The following is a 25,026-nucleotide window of genomic DNA, read 5'->3' on the forward strand; positions in this document are numbered from 1 at the left end:
GAAAGTTGGTATCTTCGCAGTTCACTGCTTCATCAAGCCCCACAATGCGGATGTTATTCCGCCTGTGGTAACGTTGGGTTTCTAGTTGCCTCTCCATCGCTTCTTTTTTAAGATCTTTTATTTCTCTCCGGAGTTCTACTTTCACTTTTTCCATATCTTCTCCCATCTCTGTCATGCTACCTTCGTTCGCCTTGACTGCATGTGTAATTTCTTTCACCGTGTTCTCCACTGTCGTGATTCGCAAGGACTGATCGGCGATCGCTCTCATAACCTGTTCGAATTTAGTATCGATGTGTTCAACGTGTGCTTTGAAAGCTACCATCTGTTCTTTATCAGCGACCATCAGTTCTTTTATCAGGATAGTCAGAGAGTTGAAGTCGGGTGGAGTGGTGGTGTTGAAGTCGAGTGGAGTGGTAGTACTGCTTTCTTCAGTTGGCGGCATATGGTAGATAGATGCAGTGACTTTCTGAAGTAACTAGTTACTTTTATAATTTGTAACTGAGTAAGTAATTTAGTTACTTTTTGGAAGAAGTAACTAGTAACTGTAACTAGTTACTTTTTTAAAGTAACTTGCCCAACACTGCATACAAGATATGCAAATATACAGTACTGTTAAACAGATCCTAACAGTAAATATATACATACACAGGGGAGGGGGAGACCTCTACTGTCTTTAACTATGAATGAACTCAACACTCCAATTTACCATCTTTAGATAATAAACTACTCAACCTCTATTGTCTTTAACTATGAATGAACATGAAGTAGATTCTTTGAGTGAGAGTGCTGGTTTCAAGAAGAATTCAGACTGGAGATGGTTTTCAGAGGCAATGGCTCAGTTGGTGAAACGGTGATTTATTTAGCATACAAGCATAGGTTTCCACAGCACAGAAACAAAACGTCCATCCTTGACCCAGCCTCGACTAGACTGAGTCCCTTCCAATGGTAACACCGGGTTCTTATCTAAATTGTTGACCCCTCTTCTCATCAAAAATGAGCTGCTCCAAATCACACGTATTACAAAGGTTTCTTTGATAAACAGGTTTTAACAACAATGATTCTTGTAATCAGGGGTGGGTCAGGGCCCCACCCTGGGTTTCTGTGTGTGTGTGTGTGTGTGTGTGTGTGTGTGTGTGTGTGTGTGTGTGTGTGTGTGTGTGTGTGTGTGTGTGTGTGTGTGTGTGTGTGTGTGTGTGTGTGTGTGTGTGTGTGTGTGTGTGTGTGTGTGTGTGTGTGTGTGTGTGTGTGTGTGTGTGTGTGTGTGTGTGTGTGTGTGTGTGTGTGTGTGTCACATGAAACTAGTGTGTGACTGATTAGGTCAGTCTGGGGGAGGGTGTGGCAAGTTAACAACATGTGTCTTTCTTAGGCTGGAGACAAATGTGTCTAAAGTCCACATATTAATATTATTTATCGAGCTAGTTTTAATTTAATCTTAAATCAATGGCCCTATGAATCAAATGTGTTACTTCAAACACAACACGCTAACTTACCATCTTTTGATAATAAACTACTCAACCTCTACTGTCTTTAACTATGAATGAACACAACACTCTAACTTACCATCTTTTGATAATAAACTACTCAACCTCTACTGTCTTTAACTATGAATGAACACAACACTCTAACTTACCATCTTTTGATAATAAACTCAACCTCTACTGTCTTTAACTATGAATGAACACAACACTCCAACTTACCATCTTTAGATAATAATAAAGTTTGAAAACATTGTTCCTCTGAAAACTTAAAACAGACTTATATGGTTCTTCGTCTGAGATACTCGATTGTAGTAGTTCAGACGTCTGACTTGCGGATAGTCTTATCAATCCAGTCGATGTGTCTTCCAGAAAGGAACGAGTACACTCCTGGCTTGGTCTTCACACCACACTGTTTGCCACCAAAGGCAGTGACTCCAACTAATGTGCCGTTACACAACAGCGGTCCTCCTGAGTCGCCCTGGAGAGGAGCAAAAACACGCATGTGAGTTCAACATAATGTTGTTGTCACGCTGAAACCTTGTACGTAGCTCCAAAAGAGAACATTTTTAAAGGACAGTATTTTTGCGAGCAGGTACCACTCACTTCTAAAGGTGGAAATCAGAGAAAGAACTCGGTGATGTACAGTATGTGGTGTCAAATCTGGGGCTGTTCCACAGACAATGAATGGGGGGCTGTGTGAGCTCTTTCATATGAATTCGGTTTTGGTTCAGACAGAGTCTGCTAGAACACGCATGCTGCTGTTCAGATACCACATGTACAAACTGAGCTCGGCGACACTGCTTTCAAATAGTGTGCCTTGTACAAATGGAATAAGCTGCAGAAAACCTTGAAGTTAGAACACTTTATTAGTTAGAATGAAATAACTTTCATCATTAGAAGATTTTAAAGCTTTGAACTGGTTTGTACTTGTTTCCTTTGATATACACGTTTTTTTATTATTATTATTTTTTTATTATTATACGATACAGGACCACGTACAGTGAAGTGAGAAGTGACGCTGCTCAGTTGACACAATATTATAATTGAGGAGTCATTCTCTCCTTTTTAGATGCCATCAAGAGCCTCATAAACTCACTCATGGTTAGCCACTCTGCCCCTAGTGGCGGCACACCGGCATGGCACTTTGTGTGTCTAATCTCCATTCAGCTCTGGGCCGTCGTTAAGATAAGAGATTCCTGTATTGATCCCCTTTGGGAAATGTTGGGGTGCCATAGCAGCATGGGGAAGGGGAGGTACAGGTACGGGCAGGGTAATAGAAGAAAGACATAAATATAGGCAATAACATTTTATCTGAATATAAGAATATGAGAAAAATAAACAGTATACACAAGGTGCAGCTGAGGGTCTGTACCCTAACTGGCACTATAGTCCGTGCATGTTTGGTGGTTCTGTTCAGGTACCTGGCAGGTATCGGACCGGCTCCCATCCACTGAACCGGCACAGATCATGCTCAGGGTGATGACGGGCCTGTAGTTGTAATATTGGGCAGAGTTGCACAGCACTCTGTCCACCACCGTCACGTTGGCGGACATGAGAACGTCAGACATTTTGTTGACAGAGTTGTTTTTCTTCCCCCATCCTGCCACAAGGCACCGGGTGCCTCCCAGAGGCTCCTGCAGACGGTTACCGGGCACCGCCAGAGATTTCACCGCCTTGGTCGGCTTCACCGCTTTGTCGAGCTGGAGAAAGAATGTAAAGTCAAATTCTTTAAAGGAACACGCCAACATTTTGGGAAATTAGCTTATCATCTTCTCCAGAGAGAGACAAGAAGATAGATACCAGTTTCCTCTCTGTGCGTTCAGTAGAAAGCTATCTGGCTGCACGTTAGCCTAGCTTAGCACAATGAATGGAAGCGGACAGTGCCGGTTAGCCTTAGGGAGAGGTGTTAGTTAGACAATGCCTAGGCTAACCGGCACTATCCGCTTCCATTCATTGTGCTAAGCTAGGCTAACGTGCAGCCAGATAGCTTTCTACTGAACGCACAGAGAGGAAACTGGTATCTATCTTCTTGTCTCTCTCTGGAGAAGACGGTAAGCTAACTTCCCCAAATGTTGGCATGTTCCTTTAACTGTTTCACGGCCACAAGCTTTCCCCATCTGCACTTTCTAGCGCCAGCCTTTCTTGACCATTTTCACGATATTTCACGATCTTTGCGGAGCTATTGTATATTCTGTGGCGATAAGAAAGTAGCGAGCCAGAGACGTGGTTCGAGTTGAGGTACTTTACTTCTCACTCACATAGCATTTACAAATAACAACAAAGTTAACCCGGAACCGGAAGTGGTATTTAACCTGTCCCCTAAACAGTAAAACCCACACTCTTAAAGGCACAAGCCCACCTTGGTGAATGTCTCTTAATATAGGTCACCACACAGGCCCCCCCAGAATTCACCAAAACAAAAACTGCAACTAATTAATAGCCAGTGAACAGTCCATCAGTGAACAGATCACAGCACGAAATAGTCAACGTGGAGGGGGACGGATCAAGCGGCCGAACCGACTGCGCTTAACCAGAGGGGGACTAAGGGAGATAAGTGGGACCAGCGGCCGGGCCCCGGAAGGGGCCAAGGCCGGAACAGAGGATAGGGCAGGGGTCTGAGCCGAAACCGGGGGGCGCCCCCGCCGCGGGGGCAGGGCCAACTTAACTGGTTCGTCCTTGTCCAAGTGAGCAGGCTTAAGACGGTCTATAGTGACCCGCTCCGGCCTGCCTCCCATGTCCACAACAAAGTTTTTAGTGCCTGCCTCCAGGACACGGAAAGGCCCGTCATAAGGGGGCTGCAGCGGGGTCCGATGGCTGTCGTGCCGGATGAAAACATATTTGGCCAATGGCAGGTCCCTGGGGATGTAGGACTGGGGAAGGCAGTGGCGGGATGTTGGAATGGGAATAAGGGCATCGGCAACACCCCGGGACACTGTTCGATGGGAGGCGACGGACCAGGACGCTGTGGCCTCCGGAAGAAACTCCCCAGGGACCCGCAGCGGCTGGCCGTACACCAGCTCGGCGGACGAGGCCTGGAGGTCCTCCTTGGGGGCAGAACGAAGACCAAGCAAGACCCACGGGAGGCGGTCAACCCAGTCGCCATCCGTAAGGGCAGCCCGAAGAGCGGCCTTCATGTCCCTATGGAACCGCTCGCAAAGTCTGTTGCCCTGCGGGTTGTACGCCGTAGTGCAGTGGATCTTCACCCCCAGGTGCTCCGCAACTGCAGTCCAGAGCTCCGAAGTGAACTGGGGGCCCCTGTCGCTTGTGATGTCCCCCGGTGTGCCAAAACGGGCCACCCAGCAGCCGATGAACGCCCGGGCCACCTCCGCTGCCGTAGTGGAGGACAGTGGAACAGCCTCCGGCCACCTGGTGGTCCTGTCCACCATGGTGAGGAGGTGAGTATATCCATGGGAGGGGGGCAGGGGGCCCACCAGGTCCACATTCACATGGTCGAACCGCCTCTCCGGCACTATAAACGGTGCCAAAGGGGCTTTGGTATGGCGGTGCACCTTGGCACGCTGGCACGCCACACATGAGCTAGCCCAGGTCCTAACATCCTTCCGGAGGCCAGGCCACACAAACTTGACCCCCACCAGCTTAGTCGAGGCCTTCACACCTGGGTGGGAAAGGCTGTGGATCATGTTAAAAACCCGGCGCCGCCAGGCCGTAGGCACCATAGGGCGCGGTTGGCCAGTGGAGATGTCGCAGAGGAGAGTGGCGTTAGCTGTGTCGAACAGCACATCCTCCAGCTGCAGTGCGGTAGGACCCGTCCGATAGGCCTGAATGTCTGAGTCCGTGGCTTGGTCTGCCGCCATGGCGGCATAATCGAGTCCCAAGTGGACGGACCCGATGACCGCCCGAGAGAGGCAGTCGGCGACAAAGTTGTCCTTGCCCGCCACGTGCTGAATGTCCGTGGTTAACTCAGAGATCGCCGATAGCTGCCGCTGCTGACGTCCCGACCACGGCTCCGAGGTCTTGGCCATGGAGAACGTTAGCGGCTTGTGGTCCACAAAGGCAGTGAACTGGCGGCCTTCCAACAGGAATCTAAAGTGCCTGGTGGCGAGGAACAGACCCAGCAGTTCCCTGTCGAAAGTACTGTACTTACGCTCGTTGTCGCGGAGCTGTTTGCTAAAAAAGGCCAGTGGCTGCCAGGCACCGCCCACCCACTGCTCGCACACCGCCCCCACTGCATAGTCAGAGGCGTCTGTCGTGAGGGCGACCGGGGCAGTGGGAGAGGGGTGCGCCAGCAGAGCAGCGTTGGCTAGCGCGGTCTTGGCAGCCCCAAAAGCGCTGTCCATCCCCGAAGACCAATCTAACTCGTCCTTGGGCACTTTGCCCCGCAGGGCCTCATACAAGGGCCGCATGAGGTGGGCAGCATGGGGAAGGAACCGGTTGTAAAAGTTCACCATGCCCAGGAACTCCTGTAGAGCCAGTACGGTGCGGGGACGAGGAAAACTGGCAACGGCCTCCACCCTGGCGGGGAGTGGGGTGGCTCCCTGTGGAGCGACATGGTGTCCGAGGAAAGTGATGGAGGACTGCCCGAACTGGCACTTGGTTGGGTTTACGATGAGGCCGTGCTTACTGAGCCGCTCAAACAGCTGCTGGAGGTGTGTCATGTGCTCCTCTATGGACGTACTGGCTATAAGAATGTCATCCAAGTATACAAACAAAAACGGCATGTTCTGGAGCACAGAGTCCATCAGGCGCTGAAACGTCTGCGCCGCCCCCATGAGCCCGAAAGGCATTCTTAGGAATTCGAAAAGCCCAAAGGGTGTAATGACAGCCGTCTTTGGCACATCCCGTGGATGGACCGGCACCTGGTGGTAACCGCGCACCAGGTCCACCTTGGAGAAGATGACAGCCCCTGCCAGGTGGGTAGAGAAGTCCTGTATGTGCGGAACAGGGTACCGGTCGGGGGTTGTGGCGTTATTAAGGCGACGGAAATCGCCGCAGGGGCGCCAACCTCCGCCAGCCTTTGTAACCATGTGTAATGGAGAAGCCCACGGGCTGTTCGAGCGGCGCACAATGCCAAGTCGCTCCATGGTGGAAAACTCCCCCCTGGCGATTGCCAGCTTGGCTGAGTCGAGGCGCCGGGCCCGGGCATAGACTGGGGGGCCCTCTGTGGTAATATGGTGTTCCACACCGTGTTTGGCCACTGCCGATGAGAACGTGGGTGTGGTGAGGTCAGGGAACCCGGCGAGCAGGCGTTCATACGGGTCCCCGGTGGCAAGTGTGTTTAACAGGCAGAGAGCTCCGCCCCCCCCAACCGCCCCAAGTGTGCAGGGGTAAGAGGAAAAAGAGAGGGCATCGATCAAGCGACAGTTTTTAACATCTACCAGCAAGCTGAAAGCACAGAGGAAGTCTGCTCCCAGGAGCGGCGTGGACACCGCAGCCATCACAAAACCCCAGCCGAAACGGCGCCCCCCAAAACACACCTCCACATACCTGGTGCCGTAGGTACGTATGGGCGTACCGTTCGCTGCGTCCATCTGGGGCCCGTGTCTGCCGTCCATGGTGTCCACGCCCTGTGCCGGCAGGATGCTGCGTTGCGCGCCCGAGTCCACCAGCAGCCGCCGGCCAGACAAGGAGTCGGTGATAAACAATAGCTTGCAGTCATGGCCGGCACCCACAGCCACTAATGAGCGCCGGCCCTGGCGTTTCCCTGCCCCTTGAAACTGCATGGCTTGCGACACTGCTTGTCCCTGTCCCCAAACCTGGCATGGTAATAGCAGAGCCCATCGTCGGGTTGGCGTCGGGCTGTCACCGCAGCAGCGGTGTCTGTATAGGCCTCCAGTGGTGGGGCAGAGGTGCCCTGGTGGGGCAGCAGCGCATGGACAAACTGCTGCTGCCTGTTGGCCAGGAAAACCCTGTCTGCTTCTGCAGCCAGGCCGCGATAGTCCTTGGTGGAGGAGAGGAGGGAACTCGCCAGTGCTGTGCGCACAGGCACTGGAAGCTGTCGCAAGAAAATGTGTGTAAATAGAAAAGAGGGATCAGCTGATCCCAGTACAGCCAGCATTTTTTCCATCAACTCCGACGGTTTGCCATCGCCGAGGCCGTTGAGGGACAGCAGGCGGTCCGCTTTCTCCAGTTCTGACAGTTCATACAACTTCAGAAGGAATGTCTTTAGCGCATTGTACTTGTCAGCTGCCGGCGGATCCTCCAACAGCATCATCGCCCGTGCCGTCGTTGAAGCATCCAACGCCGCCACAACATGGAAGTACTTAGTTAGATCTTGTGTTATTCCTCTCAGCTGGAATTGGGCTTCGATGTGTTGAAACCACGGCCGGGGATTATGCTGCCAAAAGTCGGGCAACTTGACGGTCGCAGCGTAAATGTTCGCTTGTAGCATGTTAGCGTCGTTAGCATTCGGTGCGGGTGCTTGCGGTTGCGCGACGCCGTTGTCTTGAGACATAACGCTAAATGCTGTTAACGTTACAAATGTTCTTCACAGGGTCACCAATGTGGCGATAAGAAAGTAGCGAGCCAGAGACGTGGTTCGAGTTGAGGTACAACAAGTTAACCCGGAACCGGAAGTGGTATTTAACCTGTCCCCTAAACAGTAAAACCCACACTCTTAAAGGCACAAGCCCACCTTGGTGAATGTCTCTTAATATAGGTCACCACAATTCTATATTATAGCTATGGAGACAATAGTATGGCTCATTTGACAGACACTATTTCTAGTCCAACATGTAAAAAATAGTTTGTTTCTACACACTGTAGTTTGTTGTTTATTACACGCTAAACATCGCCCATTTCCAAAATAATCCAGTCTTTTTCCATAGATCGCCAGATAAAATGCGTTATATGCAATAAGCCCAAATCGTTCTGGTTGATCCCCTGAAACCCCAAATACTCCCAAATCAAAGGTATATAACATGTACACATGTATCAAGGGGGGAGGGGGGGTAGTCTTACCCCGAAAATGCGATCGTCACAAAACACTTGGTTTAGGTCCGGCAAAATAGGACACATCGTTACAGAAACATGTTTCAGATTTGGTCAAATAGACATACAGTAGGGGATCCTTACCTTAGCCAGAAGGTACTCCAAGTAGAGACAATGTCTGAACTGGACTATCAAGTTCAAAAGGTAGGCGATACTGCCACCTGGTGAGATTCGATCGGCATTGCAATTCCAACGTAGGCAAATGAGCCAGGGACAGCTAGAGTGATCCGGATGATCGTTTAGAACGGGGATCAAAGGGAAAATATCAAAGGATCCAAAAACTAGTTTACTTGTTATTGGCGCTCAAGCGTTTGGCCGGCGAAACACGAGTTTACTAGTTATTGGCCACCAATGAGTTAATACTGTCAGAACTTCTACTTTTATTTATTTGACTACAGCTGTCCATACTGTTCTCATGACGTGTTTCTGGTATAGGGGGAAAAACGCTCTGGCTTGTTTGCTTTTCTTTAAACCAATCACAATCATCCTGGCGGCGCTAAGCCCAGGATGCAGCAACGATGCCTTTGCACAATGGTGTCGCAGATAGCGGAAGGGGAGGAGAATTCCGACTGAAATAGTTGGCCCATGTTTATACCCACAGTCTCATGGCGCTGATCCAGGCTAATGTGCCCATAACGCTTCTCTAACTACACACCCTCAAGACCCCTACGCTCTGCATCTTCTGGCCGCCTCAGACCTACTCCTATCCAAGCCCCGGGAGGGTCATCAAAGAGATGCCGCCTATTCTCAGTCCTTGCCCCACAATGGTGGAATGAACTACCCACCCCAGTTAAGACAGCCGAAACCTGTCCAATCTTCTGCTGTCGACTTAAGACGCATGTGGTAAACATTGACTGTATTTCATAACTAATATGTGTGAATAATTAGAGAATCATAATGTAAAAGCAGGCCTCAGCCAAAGGTGATATTATTGGAGTTACAAGAGACAGACATTCCAAACCAACCCCCACTCTAACAGATGTAATCAGTGGAGAACAAAGACTGTATGTAAATATAAGTCACACCCAGCGCCAAACAGAATACAGGCAGAGAAACACAGACCAAACTTGCTTTTGCTAAGAGTTCATGGAAACTAATTCACAAACAAGTTATCTATTAATCAACTGTTTAGGATCAAAATGTAAGCCAAGAGTAAAACTGTGATAATATTAGAAGTGTGTAAATTCATAGACACGGGATACATCTTGTAAAATGTTTATTGGAACATGCCTCTGTGCTCATCAAGAAGGCCACACCGACGGGGGCCATGAGCCCCCCCTCTGATGCAGGAACAGGACGACACCCACACAGGAGATCGATTTGGGGACAGCCCCCACAGAAGAACCAACTGGATTGGACCAAACGTATTATTAAAATGTGCTACTATTGGTGGAAAATGATAGTATTTAAGAGCGAACATAGTGTTAATTCAGGAGCCCAGACACCCCAGGTCTGCCGCTCCCCGACCCATCCAGAGAAGGCTGTCTGCTGATTTTTCATGTGAGTAAGCTGGATGGAGTAGTCACTGGTTGTGATATATAGATTTAGATGCTTATCTTAGAAACCAGGCTTACTCATGTGTAAAATGCTTACAGTAGATTCTCTATTTTCATTGATGTTAACGTGACTGTTTGTATGTACATGTTGGGGTTTGAGATGCAAACCTTGTTGATCCTTTGTACAGACATATGTTAATGTGCTCTGAATAATCCTTGTATGAGAAAGCAAACTTCTAATTCACTCTGAGCCGCCGAGGCAAATAAATGAGTTTGAACCATAGTTCCTCTTTTGTCTGGCTGCACAAGCTTATTTCTCATCTGACTAAGTCAGTTGAGGAGACCATTTGAATCATTGATGACCTTCTTTCCTCCTTCCAGATAGCAACCTCATTGTACTGTAAAATCACCTTAGATATTGAGTAAGAATATACCACATTCGAATATCAACCATTATCTGAAATAATAATATTAAAAAAAAAATTATAAAAAAAACCTCTAACCCTAACTAACCTTACTGTCATGCACTTGTCCTAATAAACTAACCTACACTGTAACACGCAACACTTTGATGAACATTGTTACTCAGCTGATAGAGTTGTACCCTTCCTGATGACCTGTCGTACAGAACTTGTAAGTCGCTTTGGATAAAAGCGTCAGCTAAATGACTAAATGTAAATGTAAAACAATAACATGGAGTTCAAATCAAATCAAATTTATTTGTAAGGCCCAACAACACACGTTAATGTCCCCATGGGCCGGACACGTCTTCTTTAAACAAGTCAAGAAGAAACATAACAATAAGTCAAGAACAAAACAAGAACACCATAAGGTCCAACAAATTTAAAATAAATGCAAATAAATGAATGAATGCAAGCACTCCCAGACATACCCCATGCGAAGGTAAGGAAAAACCCACTAAAACCTAACAATAGGGAAAAATGCACCACAGGCAGTGTGGAGGAGAGAAACCTTAGAAGGGCCATTCAAGGGGGGATCTCCCTTCTTAGATGTCGGTGATAGTAGTGTTGCAGACTAACAGTTGGTAAGCATGCACTCATGTGTGTAGTGAAACACAGATGAGTGCATGCAATAGCAACTGAACATTTTGAAAAATTAAAGATAGGGCTGATAGCGATAGCGATTTGTTCCTGATCTAAGTGCCTGTTTCCAGGAACCAGAAGCTGGTTTAAATTTATTCAGTGAACCCTGTTAGGCCGAATTGTGAGGGTAGGTTCCCATCCCTTTGGTCTATACCTATCAAAGTGTCCTTGAGCAAAGCACTAAACCCCTACTAGATCCATGGTCAAGGCCAGATTAAGACTTCAGAGGCCCCTGGGCCAGATTCTTGTGGAGGCCCCCCCACACACACATACACGTGCACGCACGCACAGTGGCGTTTTTATATGTCACTTTAAAAAATATATAGAATATTTAGAAGTGGTGGGCTCTGAGGGCCAAGCTAAAAGGACTTTGATCACCCCTGCCCACTTTGACAACCTAGGATGGCTTAGAGTAGACGACAGAGTACAGCAACTTGCAATGGGCCTGGTCTACAAGATACACTACACGACCAAGGTACCCATGTACATGTCAAAATACTTCCCAAAGGTCAGTGAATACCACGATCACAACACCAGAGGGAGCTCCACAAATCATGTTAAACCCAGATTCGGCTCAAACAAGGGACTAAACACGTTTCGCAATTATGCCACATCAATGTGGAACGCCCTACCCAAAGCTGTAAAGGAATGTGAATCACTACCCACTTTCAAAAACACTCTCAAAGAACACCTACGGTAGACTGCAATTCGAAACTGGCCCCTGTAAATGTCCTAATACAACCCTCTCCAATGTACAGTAAATGACCAAGTATGGTTTTGTCAATATTCCAATGTACAGTTTTGCTTGTACAGTTGTACAGTGTCACCCACCCACCTACCGAACCACCCCCAATGTACAGTCCCCCCCACCCCCCCAACCCCACCCCACCTACCCAACCTCCCCCAATGTACAGTTTCTACGTCAAATGTATATACTCTCTTTTCTGGACTCTTTTCGTATCACAAACAGTACTGTATTTGCAAATCTGGTATGTCATAAATGTATAGATGTAGCAGTACTGTCTATCTGTATGTCATGTATGTCATATATGTTATGATCAATTGAAAATGGGGGACTCTGATGTAAACAAGACGAAAGTCTTTCTCTGGTCTGCATCCCCTTAACAATTATTGAGCTGTACTGTACTGTACTGTACCCATTCTACAATCTGTTAATAAAGTTTTCAATCAATCAAGAAGAGAAAAGAAACACATCATGTTTAGATGGGGGGATGGCGCCATCATCAGGAAGAAAAAAAACATGCACACACTTTGGAGACAAGAATATAATATTAGAATAGTAAGCTTACTTTTACGTGAATGTCAATTTAAATTATAATTAGGGAAGGGAGGGGGTTGAAATGTGTTTTTGTCCTGTGTTACTGTCTGTGAATTAATGAATTAATGAAATTTGTATTTAACAGATGGCAGAATGGGTACAAATAATACAGTACGGCTCAATACACACAATTGTTAAGGGGATGCAGACCAGAGAAAGACGTTTGTCTTGTTTACATCAGGGTCCCCCATTTTCAATTCATAGTGACATGTATGACATGCACAACATATATGACATCATGACATTTATGGCATAGGGACATACATGACATACAGGTATATAGTACTGTTACATTTGTGACATATATGATATGCAAATATACAGTACTGTTACCCATAGATCCTGACAGAGAGTATATACATATGATGGGGAGGGGACTGTACATTAGGAGGGGGTGGGTGGGTGGGAGAGAAATATACATACGGTGGGGAGAGAATATATACATTACATACAGTGGGGAGGGGACTGTCTATTAGGTGGGGGTGGGGCTGTATGTATGTATGTATGTATGTATGTATGTATGTATGTATGTATGTATGTATGTATGTATGTATGTATGTATGTATGTATGTATGTATGTATGTATGTATGTATGTATGTATAAAAGGAAAAAAATACAATAGAAATATTGACTGACGTTTCTTAGGCGACTCTTTCGAAGTTGGTTAAGGTTAGAGTATGGAATCAGGGCTGGTGTTCTATCGCCCTGCTCTAAGACAAACTCTAACCTTAACCAACTTCGAAAGAGTGCCTAAGCTTAACCGGTGAAAGAAAGAGGCGTCACACGATTGGCGCTACCAGAAACGTCAGTGGCCAATCAGAGCGCAGAACGCGAACGCGGAACTGGATATCCATTGGTAAAAGTATTCAGGCGTCGGGGCTGGGATGTAAGTTTTGACTTTTTATTGCTGTTTTTACCTCAAACGGAAAACCTCAAACTCTTATGAAGAGGAGAAGAAATACTCAAGATTAGCCACTTGCAGACGGCAGGGTGTGACGTACTGTATATTTTAGTTGATGAAATATTTTTGTTGACTAAATATTTTAGTTGATGAAATATGTTTTCATTTCAGTGTCACAGTATGACATCGATCTCCAAAATAAGAAAAAATAAGAAAAATAAAATGTGGGGCCTCTAGTGACGAGGGGCCTCCAAAAAAATTAAAAAGAAAAGTAAAAAAAAATAAACAAATATTTGGGGCCTCTAGTGACGAGGGGCCTAAAAAAAGAAAAATAAAAGTAAAAAAATAAAATAATAATAATTTGGGGCCTCTAGTGACGAGGGGCCTCCAAAAGGCCTCGAGTGACGAGGGCCCTCCAAAAAAATAAAAAATAAAAGTAAAAAAAATAATAATAATACTAATTTGGGGCCTCTTGTGACCAAAAGGCCTCTAGTGACGAGGGGCCTTAAAAAAATTAAAAATGTAAGTACATTTTTTTTATTAAAAATTAAAATTAAAAAAGATTTAAATTAAAAAAAAAAATTGGAAGGCCCCTCATCACTAGAGGCCCACAGGCCGCGGCCCGGACGGCCCGGTCGTTGATCCGGCCCTGTCCATGGTGCTACAGATGCAGACCCTTGAAATGGCTACATATAGTTTATGTCTCTGAAGTATAATGGCAAGACATTCTTAACTCACTGGAGGCCAAACCCGAGATAAGTCGGGTTAACTCGCCAGCGGTTGGGCGCCAGACCCGTGATTTCTCGGGTTTTGGTCGTTTATTCCTTTATTCGATATTTGTATTCATTATTCATCCAGGGACCTTGGTGTTACCATAGGGAATGAGTCTGAGGTTGCTAAAGTGCAATACCGGCCGCATCCAGCTAGACAGTGGTATTGAGCACCCTTTGTAACCTTGTATCTTGGCCTGTGTAATGGCCAAATGTCTCCGGTCTCACTTTACCTTGTCGGGCGATTGGAGCGGTTCTCCCGGTTCCATTGCAGCCTGATCCATATGTTGTGGTGGGTTATGACGTGGACCAAATGGACATCGGATGTACCAGATGGCGATCAAACAATTGGAATATTATTTTTGGAATACTCCCAATCACAGGTAAGGACTATCTGACGTAAATTTTTGCTTGATCCTGCAATGCTTTTATACCGATCGGGCTGATAAGCGTTTTTAGTGTTCAATACGAATGCCGTTACTGCCAATCAAATCAGAAACGACCCCCCCCCCCCCTTTCATGCATTCATGATGGAACATAATACCTATGATATAGATTTGATTTCGGAATAATAGCGTGTACAGGCAAGAAACAGCAACGTCGTGGTATAGGGCTATAACTCAGCATTTTCGGGAATTACCCCAGACCGCTCTAAAACCATACTTATATTCACCACGGTATAACACGGGAACATATGGATGGAAAAATTTATAATTTTTCACATATTGAACGATAGATAGGTGATGTCAAATGGGCCATAGTATTGTATCTATAGCTAGAATATAGAATATAGTTATAGCTCTACAAACAAGGTGACGCACACCTATCTTTTAAAGCGTGGCCTTGCTATGACGGGCTCCGTCTAATAGCTGGCGCCGAATGAGTTAAGCTTTAAAAAATATTTAATAAAAAAGAAATTACCTTCAGCAGCATGAGGTCATTGATCTGGTCTGTGCGATCAAAGCAGGGATGAGGAACATGACCTTTGACCTTTCGGATCTGCCGGGAGTCTTTCTCTTCTTGTTTGATGGAGTGCACCCCCAGCAGCACCTTCTTAATGCTGAAAGAGACAAGATGTCATTATGGAATCGACCAGGCAGACACACACACTGTCACACTGTCACACAGCAGGGGAATAGGGCACTGTGGAAACATGGAAGGAAGGCAAGAGCAATAGAGCAACAGAGTAACCGAACAATAGAGCAATAGAACAACAGAGCAACAGAGCAATAGAGAAAGAGAAAAACAGAGCAATAGAGAAAGAGAAAAACAGAGCAATAGAACAACAGAGCAACAGGACAACAGAGCAATAGAGCAACAGAGCAACAGAGCAACAGAGCAATAGAGCAACAGAACAACAGAGCAACAGAACAACAGAGCAACAGGACAATAGAGCAACAGAGCAACAGAGCAACAGAGCAACAGAGCAATAGAGCAACAGAACAACAGAGCAACAGAACAACAGAGCAACAGGACAATAGAGCAACAGAGCAATAGAACAACAGAGCAACAGGACAATAGAGCAACAGAGCAATATAACAACAGATCAATAGAACAACAGAGCAATAGAACAACAGAGCAATAGAACAACAGAGCAATAGAGCAACAGATCAATAGAACAACAGAGCAATAGAACAACAGATCAATAGAACAACAGATCAATAGAACAATAGAGCAATAGAGCAACAGAGAAATAGATCAATAGAGCAACAGAGCAATAGAGCAACAGATCAATAGAACAACAGAGCAATAGAACAACAGAGCAAAAGAGCAACAGAACTACAGACGGACAGAGCAACAGCACAAAAGAGCAACAGAGCACTACAGAGAACTACAATAGCAGTGTAGCAAGCAGTACAAGTACAATGTAATATTTAACAAATGTACAACATTTTCCACCTCCTCCCGGCAGCATGTTGATATCCTTGAGCAAAGACACTTAATCCCTAACTGCTCCCAATGAGCAGGTTGGCACCTTGCATGGTTGCCTCCGCCATCGGTGAGTGAATGTGTGAATGAATGGGTGAGTATATAAGGTATAAGTTGTAAAGCGCTTTGGACAAAAGTGCTATATAAATGCAGTCCATATATAAATGCTGTCTATTTTACCATTTACAACTACTGTGTAAAATAAAGATAGCTTTGGAATAGTACTATGGAACTGTGCCAAGTTAATAGAACTGTGCCAAGTTCTTGTCCATCATTCTTTTTTTCTACTTTTTCTCCTCCTATTTTTCTGTATTTTTCCTCCCAACCCAATTTAGTCGTTATGCCAATTCCCCCCTCCCCTTCCTGGTCGTTGTGCGCATGTGCCCCCGACTGGTTGGTCTAGGGAGCCCTGAAGTCTATCACATGCTTCCTCCGATACATAGGAGACAGCCAGCAGCCTCTTTTTACCTGGCAGCGAGGACTCTCATTGGTGAAGTGTAACGCGTGGGTGGTCTGGTCACACTACCTTCACCATTTCCCTCCCTCGCTGTGCAGGCGCCCTGACCGACCTGTAGGAGTCGCTGTTTACAACGACCAGGATGCGTGAATACTTTCCCCAAGGCAGTTGTCCTTCCGCGTTCGGTTTACGCGGCCTGATTGGCCACTGACGCTTCTCTCAGCGCCCAATCGCGTTAGCCCTACTATCGCCTAACTACTCGCTCAATACACTCGCTCAATATACTAAAACTAATTATCACTCAACTCACTATCACTCAACTAGACTAAATATAGCCTATAGAACAGATTGTTACAGCCTAACGTTAATATAGAGAGATGAAAACAATACGTTATTTATATATTGATGTGATGTCGATTGATATGAATAGCACGTTACGTTAATATAGAGAGATGAAAACAATACGAGGAAATGGGCTACGTTAATATAGAGAGATGAAAATAATATGAGGAAATGGGCGAGGACTATTGATGTGAGAGATGAAAACAATACATTATTTATATATTGATGTGATGTCGATTGATATGAATAGCGCGTTACGTTAATATAGAGAGATGAAAACAATACGAGGAAATGGGCGAGGACTATTGATGTGAGAGATGAAAACAATACGTTATTTATATATTGATGTGATGTCGATTGATATAAATAGCGCGTTACGTTAATATAGAGAGATGAAAACAATACGAGGAAATGGGCGAGGACTTGGGCTGTGGAACTGAAAGCTAGGCGCAACGCGATTGGGCGCTGAGAGAAGCATCAGTGGCCAATCAGGCCGCGTAAACCGAACACGGAAGGACAACTGCCTTGGGGAAAGTATTCACGCGACCAGGATACCACCCACCGGCTTCCCCCTGCTGACACTGCCAATTGTGCCAGTATGATGACCGGCCAAGCCGGAGGCACCGCTGACAGCCGGATTCGATACCAGTGTACTCCATTCACATATATGCCTACCACTTGTATCTATTGCTATGTCCGCCTACTACAATCTCATGAGCTGTCTAACGCCTGTCCCGTCTCCCTGTCTCCCTATGACTTGCTGTCCTGGAGTGTTGACCGGAGTGTTGGACGTCCCGTGACGAAGGCCGGGAGGTTGCGACCCCCTCTGCGTGCCCCCCTGTCTCCGGAGGTCTCGTAGTGGTGACCGGAGTGCCGGATGTCCCGCGATGACGTCGGGGAGTTCGCGATCCTCTCTGCGCCGCCCCCTATCTCCCTGTCTCCGGCTGTCCCTGAGCAACGACCGGAGTGTTAAATGTCCCTTGACTAAGACGGGAAGGACGTGACCCTTTTTGCGCCGCCCCTGTGCCTCAAATAGATTCGCTATCAGCTCTATCTTTAATCTTTCAAAATGTTCAGTTGCTATCGCTATTAGCTCTATCTTTAATTTTTCAAAATGTACAGTTGCTATTGCATGCACTCATCTGTGTTCCACTACACACATGAGTGCATGCTTACCAACTGTCCGTCTGCAACACTACTATCACCAACATCTAAGAAGGGAGATCCCCCCTTGAATGGCCCTTCTAAGGTTTCTCTCCTCCACACTGCCTGTGGAGCTTTTTTTCCCTATTTTTAGTGAGTTTTTCCTTACCTTCGCGTGGGGTATGTCTGGGAGTGCTTGCATTCTTTCATTTATTTGTATTCATCTAAAAATGTTTGGACCTTATGGTGTTCTTGTTCTGTTCTTGACTTATTGTTATGTTTTCTTCTTGACTTGTTTAAAGAAGATCTGTACGGCCCATGGGGACATTAACGTGTGTTGTCGGGCCCTATAAATAAATTTGATTTGATTTGATTTGATTTGTCTCTGCGGTGGTAGACAGACGCTTAGTCCGCTGTGCTACCCGGCCGCGCCTTGTCCATCATTCTTGTAATGATCATGTCTGTTCAAACGTTCATTTGAACGTACAGTGTAGCTGCTGTTTTTAACAGTGTTGTACTCATTCTGATCTTACTCGTTGCAGTGGGCAGCGGTCAGGACCCATTTGGGATGGATCAGTGTGCCTCCGCAAACAAGATGTCCCTCTCTGTCCTCCAGCAGGGCCATGTGAGGCAGGGAATGAGGCTCCACCTCCCTCCCACCAATAACCTCTGCACAATAACCTAGAATACAAGCAGAATCTCAGACACCTCAGACGATTACATTTTCTAGATGCCAGTACAAGTGCATTTTTTAGATGCCCGTTCAAGTACGTTTTCTATATTCCAATACAAGTAAATTTTCTAGATGTCAGTACAAGTACATTTTCTAGATGCCAGTACAAGTACATTTTCTAGATGCCAGTACAAGTACGTTTTCTACATGCCTGTACAAGTACATTTTCTAGGTGCCAGTACAATTAAATTTTCTAGATGCCAGTACAAGTAAAATGTTCTATATGCCAGTCATTGTTGGACTGCTCAACAATAAATTGTCATGGTCCCAGCCGGGGACCCTTCCTGAACAATGTGAACAGTGGTTTTCTGCCGCCCTCTGGTGGCAAAACGCAGCAGCTCCAGATATTGAACCTTCTCAGGCATTTAGTCCTAGGTTTGAATACTATTATTAATGCTATGCTGCCTCTGTTCATGTTGTGTTTCCCCGGTCTAGCTTGTGTTTAAAGGGTTAATTCTTTACATATGTTTCCTTTAAGGGTTCACCCTTTACATATATGTTTCCAGTGTGGAGATAAGCTCCTTACATATATTTTTCTAGTGTGGTGATACCTTTACATATATGTTTCCAGTGTGGAGATAATCTCCTTACATATATTTTTCTAGTGTGGTGATATTCCCTTTACATGTGTTTCCAGTAAGATAATCCCTTTACACATGCTTTTATTTATAGTGTGAGATTTCTTTTTACTAATACTTTGTGTTCACCAGTCTTGGCCATGCCTGGCCTCAAACCAGCTGGCACCACGGGCAGTATTTATTCCTGCCCGTTTCTCATTTCCCTGTCGCGCCATTGCCACTGTTTTTTTTTGTCTACCTTTGTGTTCGGTTACTTACTCTGTTCACCTTCACTCCTGTTATTTCCCAGTGAGTCCGTTCCTTATTCCAGCACTGCTGAGTTTAGTTTTTCCGGGTTTTGCAGTTCGCCTTTGTTTTGTATCATTGTTGCTTACTCAACTGCTTAAGTAAAAGCCCGTCCATTTCATTCCGTCATCTCTGCCTCTACTCTCTGTGAGGGTTCGGTGTGAGGGTAGGTGAGGAGACCCCAAATGCAGAACACGATCAGAGAGAGTAGAGGCAGAGACGACGGATCAATTTTAGCCTGGTGTTATTCACAGTCAAATATTGTCAAATAGTCAAATATAAAAATAAATTAATTGATATTCTCATTTGGTTCATTACAATTTACTCAAGCCTAGTAACATACACAGTATTTCTGACATTGGGAATACATTCCCTGAGATCCATAGATGTCCCTAGAATCAGATACCAAGTTAATTAGTTAATTTTCATAACGCGATAATTTGCTGTGTAATTAATTAATGTAATCTGTCGGGCTTCACCAGATAAAATGTTACAGTGTAGGTAATTGAGGGAAGCGCCTCACAGTAAGTGTTGGAATGTCATTGTGACATTATTGTGGAATGCATCTGATATTCGAGGTACAGTAGTATAGTGTTTTTGTTATTTTGAGTGTCACTTGTTTTGAAATGTCACCTCTGCACCTTGGGAGGCTGGGAAATAAACCAACACCAACACCTTTTAAATACATTTACATTTTGTCATTTAGCTGACGCTTTTATCCAAAGCGACTTACAAGTTATGTACAACAAGACAGCAGGAAGGGTACAACTCTATCAGCTGAGTAACAATGTTCATCAAAGTGTTGAGTGATATAGTGTTGGTTAGTATATTAGGACAAGTGCATGACAGTAAGGTTAGTTAGGGTTAGATTTATTATTTTTTCTCTTTTTATTATTTTTTTTCAGATAATGATTGAAGAAGTGCGTCTTTAGTCGACGGCGAATGATTGGACGGGTTTCGGCTGTCCTAACTGTGGTGGGAAGTTCGTTCCACCATTGTGGGGCAAGGACCGAGAATAGTTTCAAGTTCAAGTTTCAAGTTTCTTTAATAGTTGTCATACAGAAGTACAGAATACTTTCATACAAAATGCTTCTTACTGTTACGCTCCAGAGACTGTGCTAGACAAGATAGTATCAAATAACATAGTATAGCATGTAATTTAGAAGTAGAAAATGAGGTCACAGTGTTCAGTATAGACATATGTACAATGTTCGATGCAGAATAGACGTAACTGAGTTAACATATAATATACAATACTATGCAGTGTACTAATGTACAATACTATATAGTGCAAGCAGAAATGGGATGAGGTACAATTTAGGTACAATTTACAGTAAGGTGTACGAGTTGTAGTGCAGTCCTTCATCAATAAATATAAAGTGTGGGGAGTGGGTGCTACAGTGTGTTTGTTTAAAGTGAGTGTGTGCTATAAAGTGTGTGGAGTGGGTGCTACAGTGTGTTTGTTTAAAGTGAGTGTGTGCGTGTGGATGTGTGTGCTATGTGCGTTTGATGGTTGTTGTTGTTGTGTAGTGTTCATTGTTCGTTTAGCAGCCTGATGGCCTGGGGATAGAAGCTTCTTCTGAGTCTTTCTGTGCTCGCCTTGAGACTCCGGTATCTCTTGCCTGACCGCAGCAGTTCAAAGAGGCAGTTGTTCGGGTGACTGGAGTCTTTAATGATTCTCTTAGCCTTGCCCCTGCACCGCTTGTTGTAAATGTTCTGGAGGGTGGGGAGCCCCCCTCCAATTGTGCGTTCGGCTGAACGTGTCACTCTTTGTAGTCTGCTTCGGTCTTGTGCAGTGCTATTCCCAAACCAGGAGGTGATGTTGCCAGTCAGGATGCTCTCTATTGTACATGAGTAGAAGTTCTTAAGGATCTTCTGACTGACTTGGAACTTCTGACTTGGAACTTCCTTAGGCGCCTGAGGAAGTAGAGGCGTTGTCGTGCCTTCTTCACAACACTGTCAATGTGTGTGGTCTATGTCAAGTCCTCGGATATGTGGGCTCCGAGGTACTTAAAGCTGTTGACTCTCTCAACCGGTGCCCCGTCGATGCTGAGGGGGCTGTAGTCCTTGACCCCCGAATAGGCGACTTCTCTTTGATGACCCTCCCGGAGCTCGGATAGGAGTAGGTCTGAGGCGGCCAGAAGATGCAGAGCGTAAGGGTCTTGAGGGTGTGTAGTTAGAGACCATTGACCGGAGGTAGGCGGGAGCCGTTCCCTTCGCCGCACGATATGCCAGGTCGAGGGCCTTGAAGCGGATTCGAGCGGCCATGGGGAGCCAGTGCAGGTCCCTGAGAAGTGGGGTGACATGGGCTGACTTCGGTAGGTTTGAGATCAGGCGGGCCGCTGCGTTCTGAATGAGTTCTTCTTCTTCTTCTTCAATGGGTTTAATGGCGGGTCGCGACCACAAAAAGCGGATACCGCCACCTACTGTACATCCTAGCAACTGGGCAGATAAGCAAGACCCGGCAAATAAAAGAAAACAATAAAGAAAAACCAATAAACCCCATAACACACAAAACAAAAAACCCATCCCTAACATCACCACCCTATCCAAACCTAATCTATGAGTCACTCATTGCCTCCTGTGGGCTGACTCTGGCCTTCTTGATCACTCACAACCCCCTTCCCTAACTCTCTTACTCGATCACTCACAACCCCCTTCTCTAACTCTCTTACTACTTCCCCCTATGTCAACCCCTTCATACCCATGTGTTGTACTGCTACTTTAACTATTAACTTTATCCTTTCTGTTTTACTGCTAACCATCGCTGTTGCGTTTATTATAACTCCTGCCACAAAGGCCACTACATTCAACTTCTCCCCCCACACCCTCTCTTTCTCCTCCTGTATTTCCTCTACTGACAAATGCCCTTTTCTAAAACCCTGTTCCCTATCTTGCTTTCCCTGATCCTCCTGTACTACCCTTACTGCCAAATGCCCTCCTCTAAACCCCTGTCCCTTATCTTGCTTTCCCTGTCCTACCTTCCTAGCTGCCTCTGCATATGATATCCTATCTTCCCTTCTCACCTGCTGGACCACTACCTCTCGTTTCATCGCCTCACAACCCCAATACGCTACACTATGCTCCTTACCACAATTACAACACCTCGGCCTCACTCCCTGGTCACATTTCCCATATTCATGCTTCCCACTATGTGACATCCTCGGGCACGACGCAAAACACAAGTTGATTTCTTGAACTGATTTTAATGAAGAAGCATCCAAAACTTCATCCAAACCGTAAAATCTGTATGAGTACAAATGCATACAAAAGATACCATTACTATCAAGTCCATTAACAATGGTTGGAAAGTCACTATACATACACCACAATTATTATCTCCATCAATCAATACCTTATTGGCTGCAGTTACACACTACATCTTGCACATATCTGCTCCTTCCTACATGACTTGGCTATATGCCCAAACTCCTGGCACCTCAACGGTTTCGGCACAAACTCCCTAACCCTATATGCCATATACCCTATAAATATCTCTTTCGGACTAACCTCATCTTCAAACTGAATTACTATCGTCTCTGTCTCCTCCTTCTCTGCTCCTCTCTTCATCCTTTCCGCACTCTTAACTTTCCCATTACGTTCGTCACTCCTCAAATCTCCTACCAGCTGCTCTATACTAACTTTGATTGGAATTCCAGTAATTACCCCCTTGCAACCACCATCCCTTTTCTCCCTATACTCTCACTACTTTATAGATACTAACTTTGCAAATGCTCCTCATTTCCCTTACCTTCTCTACCTGCTCTAACCTTACACACCCTATAAACAAGTTCCCATCCCCTAACACTTTTGCGTACCTTACCTAACTGCACTCTTATGAAGTTTATCAGCTGACTCGGCTCTATTTTCCTAACCCCCTCTTCTCCCTCAACTCGCACCACTATTCAACCCTTCTGTAAAATCCTTTTCTCTACCCTCACCATCTGACCCACTTGTGCTACCTTCCCTCTCCTTCTTCCTCTTATGCCCCTTCCCCCCACTTTCCCTGCTCTTTTTCTCCACCTTTTCCCACCCTTCTCCCTCGTTTTCCTCTCCTACTCTACACTCCATGTCACTATCCATCCCCTCTCCTTCGTCACGGCCATTCCCATCCCTGCCGGAGTCGCCCTTGCTTGCACTGCCCGCCCTGGCTCCCGACGTCGAACCCTGGGGGGGACTAGGGCCCGAAAACGGTGACAGGCTTCGTTCACTCCTACGCATACTTCCGGCTCCTGACCTCGAACCCCGGGGGGAAACAGGGCTCGGATACGGCTTATCCCACACCATCAAGTCGTCAACATGTGCACACAAGCCGCAAATCCTACAACCATCCCCGCCCAAACGCCACTCATCAACAAGACAAGATCACCACAACACATCCTGTATTTCGGCATTCCCAGCCTCCTCTTTCCCTTCTTCCCCATCCCCTGCTCTTTCCTCCAAACTTTCTCTGACGATCTAGAGTTGGCAGCCAAAACCCCTTCTGAATGAGTTGAAGAGGCTTGGTGGCAGTGGTCGGAAGGCTAGCAAGCAGTGCGTTGCAGTAGTCGAGGCGGGAGATGACTTGATTGGACGAGGAGTTGGGTGGCTTCTTTTGTCAGGAAGGGGCGGATCCTTCTGACGTTGCTCAGGAGGAATCTGCAGGTTCTGGTTGTCGCTGAGATGTGAGCAGAGAAGTTCAACTGGTCGTCAAGGACAACACCAAGGTTCTTGGCAGTCGGGGACGCGGCCACAGTTGAATTCTCGACTATGCCATCATTTGTGGGAGTTTTAAAGGGAGCGAGAGAGGACCCCGTCACAATCACCATCTGGTAACAGTAGCTGTACAGTATAATAGGATCACCATCTGATAACAGCAGCTGTATTATCTAATAGGATCACCATTTGGTAACAGCAGCTGTATTATCTAATAGGATCACCATCTGGTAACCGCAGCTGTATTATAGGATCACCATCTGATAACAGCAGCTGTATTATCTAATAGGATCACCATTTGGTAACAGCAGCTGTATTATCTAATAGGATCACCATGCATCTGGTAACCGCAGCTGTATTATTTAATAGGATCGCCATTAGCTCCAGTAGTAACAGCAGCTGTATTATCTAATAGGATCATCATTAGCTCCAGTAGTAACAGCAGCTGTATTATTTAATAGGATCACCATTAGCTCCAGTAGTAACAGCAGCTGTATTATCTAATAAGATCACCATTAGCTCCAGTAGTAACAGCAGCTGTATTATTTAATAGGATCACCATTAGCTCCAGTAGTAACAGCAGCTGTATTATCTAATAAGATCACCATTAGCTCCAGTAGTAACAGCAGCTGTATTATTTAATAGGATCACCATTAGCTCCAGTAGTAACAGCAGCTGTATTATTTAATAGGATCATCATTAGCTCCAGTAGTAACAGCAGCTGTATTATCTAATAAGATCACCATTAGCTCCAGTAGTAACAGCAGCTGTATTATCTAATAAGATCATCATTAGCTCCAGTAGTAACAGCAGCTGTATTATCTAATA

At 45.7% G+C, this 25,026-nt stretch overlaps 1 protein-coding gene across 1 annotated transcript in view; it reads right to left on the reverse strand.

The window, feature by feature from the left end:
• Window positions 1-882: 882 nt before the first annotated feature.
• LOC311235856 (granzyme A-like) overlaps window positions 883-25,026 on the reverse strand; it is a 46,487-nt gene continuing 22,343 nt past the window's right edge. The window contains exons 3-6 of the mRNA XM_084323364.1: window positions 18,441-18,588; window positions 14,958-15,096; window positions 2,900-3,178; window positions 883-1,956 (exon numbers count right to left, since the gene is read on the reverse strand). Of these exons, the coding sequence (XP_084179490.1) occupies window positions 1,795-1,956; window positions 2,900-3,178; window positions 14,958-15,096; window positions 18,441-18,588 (728 nt within the window). The 3' untranslated portion in view covers window positions 883-1,794. The remainder of the gene's footprint in view (window positions 1,957-2,899; window positions 3,179-14,957; window positions 15,097-18,440; window positions 18,589-25,026) is intronic.

This window comes from Notolepis coatsorum (assembly GCF_963971535.1).
Source record: "Notolepis coatsorum genome assembly, chromosome: 1".
In the NCBI taxonomy this organism is placed as follows: Eukaryota; Metazoa; Chordata; class Actinopteri; order Aulopiformes; family Paralepididae; genus Notolepis; species Notolepis coatsorum.